The 14,496-nt window shown below is 37.0% G+C and overlaps 1 protein-coding gene across 1 annotated transcript in view; it reads left to right on the top strand.

The window, feature by feature from the left end:
- LOC149299790 (centrosomal protein of 290 kDa-like) overlaps positions 1-12,556 on the top strand; it is a 50,848-nt gene extending 38,292 nt beyond the window's left edge. The window contains exons 43-53 of the mRNA XM_089486054.1: positions 159-282; positions 2,069-2,203; positions 4,178-4,264; positions 4,704-4,868; positions 6,002-6,124; positions 6,452-6,606; positions 9,229-9,370; positions 9,616-9,689; positions 9,993-10,089; positions 11,104-11,181; positions 12,380-12,556. Coding sequence (XP_089342180.1) covers positions 159-282; positions 2,069-2,203; positions 4,178-4,264; positions 4,704-4,868; positions 6,002-6,124; positions 6,452-6,606; positions 9,229-9,370; positions 9,616-9,689; positions 9,993-10,089; positions 11,104-11,181; positions 12,380-12,556 — 1,357 coding nt within the window. The remainder of the gene's footprint in view (positions 1-158; positions 283-2,068; positions 2,204-4,177; positions 4,265-4,703; positions 4,869-6,001; positions 6,125-6,451; positions 6,607-9,228; positions 9,371-9,615; positions 9,690-9,992; positions 10,090-11,103; positions 11,182-12,379) is intronic.
- Positions 12,557-14,496: the final 1,940 nt, after the last annotated feature.

Below are 14,496 nucleotides of genomic sequence, written 5' to 3'. Positions count from 1 at the left end.
CACTTAAACTTTTCTGAGCCGCTCTTTGTCCCTTACTTTCACTAGATATTTGGATTTGACCCTCCTTATCCTTGGGCTGTTGAATTTTTTTAAAACTATGTAAAATCCATGTATGTAACGATTTTTATTTTTTTTTACTTTTATTTTTGTTTAAACAGAACAAAGCAAGCATTACCACGAGATTCAGTGGTTGAAGACTTGCATATGAAAAATAGATACCTGCAAGAAAAGGTCCAGGCATTAGAGAAACAACTTTCAAGGGAGAACCTCTCCAGGCCATCAGTAAGTACTGTACAATTGTTCTTTCCCTAATAGGTTGTGTGGTATCAACTATAAGCTTATCATAGATACTAAAGTAAACTTTAGTTTACATTAGTATCTATGTAAACTTTAGTTTTGCAATGCATGTTACCTTGATTGCTTTGTTCAAGGTTGAGTTTCTTTATGGTTGATCTCTTGATTTCTCAAATCCTTCTCTTTATGGCTAACTATAATACTTTTTTTTACATAACTAAATGAATATATTAATGTTACTACCATTGTGTGCTTGTTTTTACGTCATTTGTTTTCCAATTATTTGGTTTAAGAAAATGTGAAATTTCCCTAAAAGAAAGCAAATATTTGTGACAATAAGTCAGTTTAGTTCTTAATGTATATTCACTAATACTAATAGATGTAGTTTAGAATTTTTATTTAAAATAATCAGCGTACACAAGCGTAAACTCAAATGCATATTTACACAATGTATGGCCACTTTATTTGATAATAACATTGAATGTATGTATTTTTGTTTCTCTGAAAAAATAGTAATGTTTTTAGTTGGTTTATTGACATATTTCATGTCCACTTTGCAGCATGATAGACACATACTCAAGTTATATTTTTGGTTAACATATTCCACATTTTACTTTTTAATTTTTTTATATTAGAACTGTAATGTATTGGTTCCATATTGCCTTATTTCTTTTTCTTTTATTTGCAACATGGCTACTTCTCATGTAAGAGTATAGCAGGAGACAGGAATACTAATTCCATTGAAAGCGCATCTTCTAAGTACAGGAATGATGTGTTTCCTAATAAAAAGAGAAATATATTAAGAAGAACAAAGGGAAGCCCAATAATCCTTTCTGATCCAGATGGCAAACCGTGTGAGGAATATTTATACCATTCTAGTAGGGGACAGAGTCCGGTAATTCAAAAGAGTATTATGGGAAATACCTTTAAACATGACAAAGAAGCACACTTTTTGGACAGGGATCTTATTTTTCATACAAATGATGCGTCAAGTGTTCCAAATGGTGGATCAACTCTAAGGACAGAGGAAGAATTGCTTATTGCTACCACAAAGAATTCAACCGTCCCAAACCGTTCCATAGCTACTTCGACGGTAAGCAATGCATCATGTCCTGCAAGCAAAGAAGCCACACCGGTGCCGTGTGATGTGTTGGCACCTGCAAGTGAAGGAGGAACCCCCAAAACAGGAGATGTTTCATTTTCTGTTAGCACAACTGCCACACCAGGCCTGGGTGATGCATCACTTACCGCAAGCACACAAGCTACAGATCAGCATGATGCAAGAAATACTAGCAATGAAAATACCAATGTGATTGTGTTGAGCAGTCACAAAGGGGGAAATCAACTTGCACATGAAAAAACACAGAAGCAAGTGTTAATCAATCTGAATACTTCTCACAGTAGTGAAAGTTATTCAGATTCCCACAGTGTGTGTTCTGCTAGCATCAGTGATGGGGACACAAGCAAGTTTGATTGTAGACCAGCCGAAGAAGAAGAATTACAGACAAACGGCAGTTGTAAAATAGAGTTTGGCACAGACCACAATCCTGCTTTCCAGGTTTGACAGCATTACTTCACCCGCACCAACCTTTACATTATCCCTGGCTGTCTAGGAAATGTAGCTCATTCCTTAGTTTTATATGTATGTGTGTATATATATATATTTGTTTTCTTGTAAGCGCTTTGTAGGTCATAGGCCGTTTCAGCCTGCTTTAATCTCTAATATTTTATGTGAACTTTGGTTGTGTAAGCATTTTTCTTCTTGTTCTTGAAGACTTCAGGGATAGGATCAGATGATCTGTCCACCAAAGAGATGGAACTTCAAAAAGAAATCTTGAGAATGTCATCTGAAAATATTGAGCTGCAGTTCCAACTGGAGCAGGCTAAAAAAGATGTACCTCGATTGAAGGTAATAGAGCATTACTTAATATATAATATATATAATTTGTGTCTGTGTTCCAATATCATGGCACTACAGTTCACATGGTTTACTCACCCAGGTGCTCTCGAACAGCAGAAATAATAACGATAGATTTTGCCAAAGCGTTTCTGATTGTTGCCATACTGAGATCATGGATAATGTTCATATACAAACTTGACATGTCACAAGTAACACCTCTCCCTCAGGTAATTGCATCCTATTCAACTTATTAATCAAATCTCTTGTATCCGGTAAATATAAACTCAGACTTTATATTGTAGGTTTCAGATGGTAATCCAACCTTTTACCCACCAGTCTAATAATCCCGCCTCATGCAGATATTGTAGGTTTTACCACCAGATATACAATAGTGATTTATACAATATCTCCACCATGAATGGGGATAGATCACATTTGCTTTTGCAGAAGGTCCCGTGTGGGATCGACGTGTGTATATATATATTTTTTAAATATATATGTAAAGCGTTCATAAAGTATTTCCCCCTTCCTGATTTCTTCTATTGTTGTCACACGCACAGTTAAAGATCATCAAGCTAATTTTAATATTTCATATTATACAGATAACATGAGTAAACACAGAATGCAGCTTTTAAATGATTTCATGTATAGAAGTAAAAAAAAAATGCTACCCAACCCTACCTGTTTCTTTGTGAATGTAAGTGCCCCTTAGGTACTAAACCAATTACTGTCAGCCCTGTTGATTCTGAACATCAATTTAACCTTTCTTGCAAATTGAAGTAGGCTAAAAAGCCTCAAAGTGCAGCACGTGATGCTGCGATCTAAAGAAATTGACGTCATTGACGTCTGTGAGTCGTAATGGTTACAAAACTATTTCTACAGCTCTGGGACTCAAGCAAACCACAATGAAGACTTGGAGGTGAACCTTCCAAGGAGTGGCATACTTACATGTAAAGAACTGCAGCCCTCTCTTGCCTCAGTTGAGGTGTTCATGGTTCACAATAATTAAGAGACTGTACAAAAATGGCATCAATGGGAGAGTTGCAAGGTGAAAACCGCTGCTAACCAAAAAGAACACACAGGCTTGTCTCACATTTGCAAAAAAACATTTTGATGACCCTTAAGACTTTTTGTGATAATATTCTGTGGAATGATGAATCTAAAATGGAACTATTTGGAAGACATGGATCCCGTTACATCTGGCCAGAATTCTACAATAAGAATATCATACAAACAGTCAAACACGGTGATGGTCTGGGGTTGCCCTGCTGCTTGGACTTGGGCAACTTGTCATAATTGATGGAACCACAAATTCTGCTCTCTTTCAAAAAATCCTGAAGGAGAATAAATGGCCATCAATTCATGACCTTGCTCAAGCACAGTTTGGTAATGCACCAGGAAAATGATCCGAAGCACATAAACCTCCTATGAATGGCTCAAACCAAACAGAAGGAGGTTTTTGGTGTGGCCAAGTAAAAGTCCTAACTTGAATGCAATTGAGATGCTGTGGCATGACCTTAAATTGGGAGTTCATGCTCGAAAACCCTCCAATGTGACTGAATTAAAACAATGTGGGCAAGAAGAGTGGGCCAACATTCCTCTGCTGTGATGATAAAGACTCATTGTTGCCGTCAAGGGTGGCCCAACTATTATTAGGTGGGAGGGCGATTAGTTTTCACATGGGTGACGCAGGTTGTGATTAACCCTCAATAAATGAAATGATCATTTAAAAGCTGTATTTTGTTTTTACTCAATTTGTCATTTCTTATTTGGATGATCCGGAAAATTTAAATGTGACAAAAATCGTCAAAGGGCAAATTATTCACAGCACTGTTTATTCCTGAAACAAATGGTTAAGTGTTTTCACAGCCAGTGCAGTAATGACTTTAAAGTTTTAATCTGACGCATCCAGTAAAAAAAAAATTATGATTATTTTTTAATTACATGGGTTCACTAATTGATTATTATTTATCCAAATTGTAGGACCAAATAGATAATTTAAAGGAAATGTGTGATGCCCTCAAGAAAGATAAGCTTGAAGTTGAGCGCAAACTGGGCAATGTCCGTGGGGTGAGTACTTATTTGGGGAAAACCAAGTTGAAAGGAAAATTTAATAGGACAAAACACATTTTTATGTGTTTTTATTTTTCTGTTTCTTTTGCAGCTGCATGTTAATTTAATTTTTTTTTAGTCTTTTTTCATTTTTAATGTTTTCGCAATATTTTTTTTCAATGTTAACATGAATATTCTTGCAAAGGTACCTTTGTGTTATTTCTTTATTGCTTTCTTCCCTTGTCTTTCAATATTAAATAGCAAGGAATAACAGAAAGTAAAATGAAAGAATAAGGGTAGCCAAAGAATATGTACAAAGCCTTTGGAAGTCATTGGCGCCTCCAGGGCTTTTAGTGAATGTCTAACACTAAAGAAAATAACATGGTAAATAAATTAATATAAAATACCAAGTCATTTTTTTTCTTTTTTTTTTTTTTGTTAATGTCTTTTTTTTCAGTCTGGCAAGAGTGGAAAGACCATTCCAGAACTGGAAAAGACTATAGCTTTGATGAAAAGAGTGGTAGAGAGAGTTCAGAGAGAGAACGATGAGCTTAAAAAAGCCCCGGGAGTTGTGTCAAATGAAAAACTCTCAAACCTTGAAAAGGAAAATGAAAGGCTAAAGGTATTTTCCCTTTACCATTCTTGTGTATGTGGTGTAAACAAAGATTGCATGTTATGGGACCTTTGCTTGTTTAGCTGAATCAAAGTTCTTATTAAAACGTGACCTAAATATTCTTTGTTGCTGAATATCCGAGGTTTTGACAAATCTATTAGATTTCTAAAAATTAGAATTGACATTGCTATTTATGTAACTACGTACATGGAAATAAGTGTTTGTCAGGAACTCATTTGTAAGATCATATAAAGAGACAAAAAGCATTTGTTTCCATTACTGCAAAGTCCTTGCTCAAAGAATGAATACCTTTTTAAATGGATCTTCCCTGATTCATGCCACCGTGTATTTCGTCTCTGTTGTAGCTGTACTCTGCCCTGCCCAAATGTAGTTGTTAAAGGACTTGGTGCTACTGAGTGTGTGCAAAAAGTGTACATTCTAATGTTTTATGGGTTCAGTAGAGCCAACCCCAAAATTTTTTTTTTTAACTTATGTATATAATAGAATCCATTCAAAATAAACTCCCACGTGCATTGACAATACATTTTTGGGACTAGACTGTTCTTTTAAGTAGATGATGTTGGTTCAAAGTTTATCAGTGGTTTCTCGATTGATCTATTCTTATTATCCACAATACTAATAATAGTGAACAAGAATGTATCTTCTCTCTCTCCTTTAACTGCTTCATGATTGAAGATGTACTAGGTGCATCATCAGAAAATGTCCCTCGAGGACCAATAACATACGTGCTACGTCTTTGTTAAGAAATGGATGCGCATCATGGCAATCATAGGGGGGCTGCTGCTGTCTGCCCAGAGGTCCACGCAAACCAGCAACAGCAAGAAAGATGCCCCGAAATCCTCGGATCGCTCCTACAGGAGTGACCACTGGGGCTTACCATCAGTTGCGGCACAGCTGCCATAGGCAGCTTTAGAGACAACGTGCCTGGTTTCTTCTGTCCCTATACTAGGGTAGGGATCGGCCCCGACCCTCTCCAGCTGTCTGATCTCTTTAAGAAACTTGATGCATATTCTATCCCCTGACCCAGTGTGATTAAAAGTTAAATGCAGTACTGGTCTGGTAAATGCTTTATTGATGCTTAAAATCACTAATTTAATTACATTTCTCTCTTGTAAATATAGTCTGAAGTAGAAAAGCTCAAGCTGCATGTGGGTGAAAAGTTAAGCATGAGATATGAAGCAAAGACGAGAGGTACAGAGAAAGTAATTGCTGAAAATGAGAAACTTCGAAAAGAACTTAAAATGGTAAAAACAGAATGAGTGTAATTTGAACCATTTCAAAACATTGTGCATGATTCATACAGTCGGCAAGATAGATATATATATATAATACACACACATGCATGCATGCATATAGAATATAATATATTTGAATCATTGTTTGAAGTCTATCTTAAGAAGCTGTTGTGACAAATATATAAAGCACTGTGTACTTGGTAAAGAAACATGTTTTTTTTGTTTGTTTTTTTTACCTATATTTGGTACGTATACAAATAAGACATACAAGTCCTGATTTGCATTTGACATACATGTGATGAGGGGTCAGAAAAGTAACATCTATTACTAATGCAGGAGACAGAAACATCAGAAAAGCTGAGGATTGCTAAGAGAAGTTTGGAGGTTACGAACGAGAAGTTAAAAATGAACCTAGAAGAAGCCACAAGTAGACTAAATGTGGAAGAAAACAGAGGACCAGACGGAAGAGCATGGAAATCAGTTGTAAGCAAGTATGTCCAAGTTAGTATCTTCTCTGCAGCAGTAAATACTGAAATCGTTGGAATGAATATTGTCAGAATTCTAATAATTACATTATCCATGTTGTTGGATATAAATATTTAATGCACAGCCGCTGTAGATTATGTTCATAGCAATATAAGTAGTTAACTTATACTTTTTTGGTTTTTTTTGGGGGGGGGTGTTACATACAGTTGTGGGTCAAAATTTTTTGGTGATTTTCAGGAGTTTTATATATATTGGCAGTATTTGAGAGGCCCATCCAGACTACCTACCTTTTGGGAGATCTGTTATGGGTCCTCTTTATCTTCCAGCGTTTTACTTTTGTGCGTATTACTTTTTTGTGCTGATGCCGGGGCTGGAGTGACGTCATCCTCCGGCTCCCTTCATCAGAAAGGGCGAGCGAGGGAGCTGTGCAGGGGAAGATTGTGCAGCTCTAGGATTTATCACGGATAACACGCGGGTAGGGTTTCAGCTTCATATTTTAGTTAAAAAAAAAATAATAAATAAAGTGTGTGTTATACGCCGATAAATACAGCGTGTGTGTATATGTATGTATGTATGTGTATATATATATATATATATATATATATATATATATATATATATATATATATATATATATATATAAGCACCTACCGACGCAGTCTGCATTTACAAACATTTGTGAAAAAATGGGTTGTTCTGAAGAGCTCAGTGAATTTAAGTGCAGTAAAGTGATAGGATACCACCTTTGCAATAAGTCCGTTTTGTGAAATTTCATCCCTGCTAGAAATTCCATGATCAACTGCAAGTGGTATTATCGGAAAGTGGAAGCGTTTAGGATCAGCAGCAACTCAGCCCCACAGCGGAAGTGACAGAGCGGGGTCACAGAGTGCAGAGAGACGTGGTGCGTAAAAGTCGCCAACCCTCTGCTGATTCCATAGCTGAAGAGTTCCAAACTTCCTCTGGCATTAATATCATCAGTGCAAAAACTGTGTTTCCATGGCTGAGCAGTTGCATGCAAGCCTCTCATTACCAGGTACAATGCCAAGCTTCCGATCAAGTAGTGTAAAGCACACCACCACTGGACTATGGAGCAGTGGAAACATGTTCTGTGGAGTGACAGATCATGCTTCTCTTTTTGGCAGCCTGATGGGTGGGTCTGGGTTTCCGGATGCCAGGAGAATATTACCTGCCTGACCGGATTGTGCAAACTGTAAAGTTTGATGGAGGAGGGTATGGAGCTGTTTTTTAGGAGTTGGGCAAAGCCTCTTATTTCCAGTGAAGGGACATCTTAATGCTTCAGCATACCAAGACATTTTGGACAATGCTATGCTTCCTACTTTGTGTGAATGGGTAAGGTCCTTTACTGTTCCAGCATGGCTGTTCCCCATTGCACAAAAGTCCATAAATACATGGTTCGATTAGTTTGGTGTGGAAGAACTTGACTGGCCCGCACAGAGCCCTGACCTTAACCCCATCGAACACCTTTAGGGTGAACTGGAACCAGCTCTTGTGGGTTGTTCCCAGTCTGCAGTGGCCAGTATCAAAAGTGGTCCATGGAAAGGAAAAGCAATGAACTGGCGACAGTCATGAGCTCCAAGGCTCATTGATGCATGGGGGGAGCGATCGAAGGCTTTGTGTGGTCAAATCCAACAGGGGAGCTACTCTATAGCTCAAATTGCTTGTTCTGATAGAAAGGTATCAACACATGGTACATCTCAGTTTGTTGTGTATGGTGCTGACCCCTGTCCACTGCCGAAAGTGCCTACAGTGGGAACATGAGCATAAGAACTGGACCATTGAGCAATGGAATAAAGTGGCATGGTCTGATGACTCATATTTTCTTTCATTTGGATGGCTTCCTGTTTCCTGTTCTTAGTTGACAGGAGTGGCACCCGGTGAGGTCTTCTACCGCTTTAGCCCATCTGCTTCATTGTTCGATGCGTTGTGCATTCAGAGATGGTATTCTGCATACCTTGGTTGTAAGGAGTGGTTATCTAAGTTACTGTTGCCTTTCTGTCATCTCTAACCAGTCTGTCCATTCTCATCTGACAAGGCTTTTTCGTCCACACAACTGCCGCTCACTGGATAGAATTCTCTGTAAACCCTAGAGATGGTTGTTTGTGAAAATCCCAGTCGATCAGCAGTTTCTGGCACCAACAACCATGTCATGCTCAAAGTCACTTAAATCCCCTTTCTTCCCCATTCGGATGCTCGGTTTGAACTTCAGAAAGTTGTCTTGATCACGTCTACATGCCTAAATGCATTGAGTTGCTGCCATGTGATTGGCTGATTAGCTATTTGTGTTAACAAGCAATTGAACATGAGTACCTAATAAAGTAGCCAGTGGGTGTATATTTACCCAGTTATATTGCACACTGCATCGCTTATGATGCAATCACTGCCTTTTTCCAATTTCCAAAAGGCTTCAGTTGTGACAAGGATTGTGAGTATGTGAGTACTTTTGTGAAACATAGAAATAAATAAACATTTCTGAGCCTTTCTTGACACATATAAGGCATATATTCATTACAACCAAACGACAATCACTAAAGGTTTTACGATAAATATATGTTTGGCATTCCCCTTTAAACTTATTAATCCAGTAAATTACTTTTCTTCAAATTCAGGATGTATGAAAATAAGATGAAGGAACTGGAAGTCGAACTTAAAAAGAAAAATGAGGAGATTGGTGACCAGAAAAAACTATTGAAAGAAGCAACTGAGCGTGAACAAAAAAACAAAAAAAGTATACAACAGCTCAAAGAAGAGGTATGAAACCATAGATTTGATTCATGTATAAATTATGTGAAAGAAAACCCATAATAAAAAGTGCCTTTTTTTACACTGCAAATAACAGTGATTATGTTTCAGCATGGTACTAAACCTACAACCTTTCATTGTACAGCTCTGCTTCTGAACGATAATGATTGTGGTGGAAATTAAACTCTGGGCTTTGTGAATACAGTTTACATATTGTTTGTGTCTAATAGTCTTAACTTTATATATCTGTAAAGATTGAGCTGCTGAAACATTTTCCTGAAGATGCCAAGACTGAGCCAGGGCTCACCAGGGATTTTCAGATACTCAGGTAATATTCTGATCTTGTATACAAAATTCTGACGTGAAACTAATGTGCAAAATATTCTAAATGTGATGGCAATAGATCTGCATGAGATTATATTAGCATACAATATTGGCATTGCTATTGTTGGTTTACTATTTATTGTGTTCAAAGTTTTATGAAGCATACAGAACAAATAATTTGAATAAGAAGTGTAAGAGGAGCTTCACGAACCATTAATAGTATAATAATATATGAATTAAATGGAGGTTATTTTTATTGGTAACTAACCACTATTCTGCATTATAATTTATTTTGTATTTCTTACAGATTAGCCAATAACCGTCTGGAGAATGAAAAGGCTGAATTGGTTCACCAGTTAGAATTGTGTCGACAACAAATTGGTTTATCTTCTCCAGAAATAAGTGCATCTGGTAAATACTGTTTTCTATTATTTTTTTTTTACCTGAGCACATAGATCTTTGATCTAGAGAAGTGGTAAGCAATCCCAGTCATTAATGGTCGCAAAGCATATCAGAATGTGGAGGGGGAATGTTAGAACTATTTTATGACCATAGTTGAATCTAACTTTAAAAGCTAAATATCATTTGTTTTATTTTTTTTAAACTCCATTGTTATCTTACCGCACATATATTTTCATTTTCCAATATCCACAAAAGACAGCTTGATTCATTTTGAATTCGCTCTTACTGCAAGCCCATGTACGCAGTAGATTTCTGGAGTCATATTTGAAACACAGACCTGCCTGTCCATGAAAAGGTGGATATTTCAATAAACGGGGTAACCTCTATTTTGACAAAGAATGCCAAGAAAGAATACTTTGTTAAAAGGAAAATGCGTACAAAAGTGGACGAAAATATTTGGACACCAGCCCCATATTTTTTATCGTGTTTTTGAGCTCTTGTTCCCACACGACACACCACTTATGCCTATCTGAGTTTGTCATCCAAATAGCGATAAAAAAGTACTTTTAAAATTATATTAAATTGTTCCTTAATAATAACAGAATACCACAATATTATTAAAATGCCAGGGACGGAAAGTGTTAAAAGGCTCAATAAGCACCTAGGGATCAGACCCCTGGCTTTTCAAGCAACATGTCCCACAATGCCACCTTTCTTCCCAAACAACCTGCCTGTGCCATTTCTGTGCCCCAAACCTCTCTGTACTTATTAGCACCATATCTGCCTTACCAATAGCTACTTTATATCAACAGCTACCACTTCATTATTGGTTTAGGTCTGTACTATACTTTACACCACTCTTGTAGGTTGCAGTCAATTAAAAGATACCAGGTAAAAGAAAATATAATTTTTTTTGTGATTCTTACCCATAGTGTAATGCAATATACAATTACCATTATTTCTCTTTACAATATTTCACTTCAGGATATGATGGATCACTTGATAGGAGAAAAAAGCCTGACAAGTTGATGGAGGAAATTGTTACTCTACAAACATATGTTAAAACATCAGATTTAGAGAAACAACAGTTAAAGGTAGGTTGAATATGAAATGTGATTGAATATATCTTATAATTTAATATCATCTGCACTGTAACATTTAAGACCAGTTGCAGTTGAGTGCACAAAATAAACTCGCATTCGTGTCATTAATCCCTCCAGTAGATTACAGTATCTCTCCTCTGTCAAATAACTGACCATTGATTGGAACCGGCAGCCATTGTAAGCATGGAATGAGGAGGCTGCTTTGACTTATTTATACACAGATCTTGTATTTGACATGGTAGGGCAGGAAGAACACTGGGTATGTGAGATGGGAGGTCTCTCTCTCTCTCTCTTATAGCCATGCTCTTCTTGACCTGCCTCAGATTTTACCATTCTCCTACAAAAAATACAGTTACAAACATACAAACTGTGAAGGGGACACAAAGAATCTCATCTTCACACCAAGGTGCTTGCTCATTACTTGTCTAGGACTCGGCCCTGGAGACGTTCTGCTGGCTTTTTTTGTTGCCTTCTCTTATGCCAGAAGGGGACCTTAAATTCTCTAAACCATAATCTAGATGGATTACTCAAGCTATTTGTGAGAGCTGCAAATCGTCAGGCAAAAGATGAACCCTTGAATTTAAAGGCTTGTTCAACTCAGGCTCTCGCTACATCTTGAGCAGAAAAGGCTCAAGCTACCCCTGACTAAATATGCAAAGCTGCAGTTTGGAAGAATCCGCACACCATCTCTAAGCACTGTCGACTTGACGTTTTCTCCTCTGTGGATGCAGCCTTTGGCAGATGAGTCCTGAAAGCAGTTGTTTCTTGATCCCGTCCCTTTGTTACATCTCACATGTGCTGCCAATGATGACATGGAAATCGTGAATTCTTTGGCAGCAGATATGTAGGGCTTTAGTTATTACACTGGGTGTGTGGGAGGGGAGGTCTCTCTCTTATCGTTTTCTTCCTGTCCTACCTCAGATGGTAGAAGACTACCTCACCTATCCTGCCAAAGGATAGAATAGGAAAGCAATTCCTAGGTAAGAATTCACAATTGCCTGCACATGCACACACATACACAGGTTCTAGGGCACATACCCAAAACAGGAGAAAAGGTAATGAGCCAAGTGGACCTGAGTGTTTTTCTTATACCTGTTCTGCAGAACATGGGGTAGCTGCAGGGTTTGACAGGATTGTAGATGCTGTTCTTTAGGATGGTGTGTCTTAAATTGTTGGGTTTTTTTTCCAGGAAGAAATTAGGAGGTTGAAAATAGAATTGGAAAATTTTGATCCAACCTTTTTTGAAGAAATTGAAGATCTGAAATATAACTATAACGAGGAAGTTAAAAAAAACATTATTCTCGAAGAAAGATTAAAAGCACTTGCAAAGCAGTTTGGGGTTCATGTAGATATCCCAACAAACTAATTCTAATTGAATGTTGAGCATTTTAAAAATACTTTCACCAAAATGCAAACTGGATTCTTAATGGTTCTGCAAAATGCTTTCTTTTATTTTTTTCTTCTTTAAGTACAAACTTTACAGCAATGCAAAAATGGTTCTTTACATTTTTACATGCAGCTCAGTCTTATAGTATTGGCTCTTTTGTTTTGATTATGAGCTTGGTTGTTACTAGATAACCATCAGTACTAAAATGTATTACATTGATACCTATGTAGCTAGGCGATAATATGAAGAACCAACATTTGACAGTGACCTGACTCTAGGCTTTTGTGAAATATTTTGAAAGTAAATGCCGCCGTTTGTATAATACAGTCTAAAGTTCAAACTAGCGTAATACTATTGTTCCTTGACTTAAGTTGCAGAATTCCATCATGGTACAATAGTATTACACAAACTGTATATTGAAACTTTTGTTACATCATTTAAAAAATCTTAAACCCGATATTACGTATGTGGTCCATAGAGTTTCAGTTAACATAGCACTTTTTATTAGTTTCAAATGTCACCAAGGTGACCAAAATGGTTTATTCAATAACTTAGTGGGGTAGTCATGCCAAAGATTTTCCTTTTAGAAATCTCTGAAGCAATTTGCTTCTTTTTCTGGGCATGTACGTGCACTTAAAAGTGTTTTCTCTTTAGGAATGTAGCAACAAAGCATTGTTTTATTCCTTTAATACTGTTATTGTTTCTGTTAGAGAAAACCATGTTTTGTTCAGTCCACTGTCTAGCAGTGATTTTGTAAATCGTAAATAAAGGTTTGAATAAGTTAATAGGAATCTTTTTTTAATATAGATTTTTGAAGACTGTGTGGATATTTTGTATATTTATTTAAATAAAGTTTGGAGTTGAAAAGCACGTCTCTGAATTGTTTGATAAACTGCTAAACGTCTAAATTTAGAAGAAAAATTTTATTTAGAACCATTGTAGCTACTTGGAATATAGTTCAACTGATAATAAATGACTATACCCATACACAGAAAAACCTAAATATGACCTCAATATCAAGTAATCGGCAAATATATGAAGTGTTGCTCTTAATTGCTCAGTAGAGTGATATTTCTCTGATATTCACATTCGTAATAGACTTCACCTAATCACATCTTCTTAATACAACTCTTCCATCCTGACAATTTGCATACCTTAATGCATATGATAGCTATGCATGGGGATTCTGCAGGGGAGAGAGGGCAGCTGCAGGGGTCCATCTTCTATGTCAGGTAAGTGCTTTCACTTGTTTTCTTCTTGAAAGGGTAATGTTAATAGGAATTTGCTCTTTTTTGGGACTTGATTGTGATGGTAAAGGACATCTGTTGCCAGATGTGCAAACATCTGACACGCAACTCTAGCAGTCTAGACTGTATTTTTATTTTCTAATGCATATTGGTCTCCATTTTGTATGGGTTATATGCGTTCTTTAGTTATTAACATTATTTTAGATATATCATCTTATCCTGTACTCAGAATTTCCTTACTATGTTAAATGCCTGATGTTCAGCATACTCCACCACTCACTTTGATATTTTTCTCTCGTATTACTCATTTTGCAACCATACCCATATCTTTTGCGTAAAATTTGTAACTTGTAATCCAACCCTTATTACATCCCCACCTTCTTGCCTTAACGGTTATCATTCTTCTGGATGCTGTTGGTATCTCAACTAATCCTGGTTCTTATATATAAGATGTCTTGTTCTGACCCCAAGAACATCTTGGATTGTTGTCTCTGAAATGCAGCTGCCATTACCTAAACAGTTGTTTAAACTCATGATGTGGCCCCAGCAGAACCTTCCTTTCCCCATTTCTTTTCCAGAGACATGGTATATTCCCAGCAGAGATACAAAGCTCTGGACAATTCCCACTTATTTCCCATCAGTTCCTCCGACAACATACCCCGAGGGCTGGAT

This window comes from Sceloporus occidentalis, unplaced genomic scaffold (assembly GCF_023333645.1).
Source record: "Sceloporus occidentalis isolate IW3139 unplaced genomic scaffold, rSceOcc1.0.p SCAF_28, whole genome shotgun sequence".
In the NCBI taxonomy this organism is placed as follows: Eukaryota; Metazoa; Chordata; class Lepidosauria; order Squamata; family Phrynosomatidae; genus Sceloporus; species Sceloporus occidentalis.
Note: the sequence above shows the minus strand (reverse complement) of the source record. Positions and strands in the feature narration are given on the sequence as shown.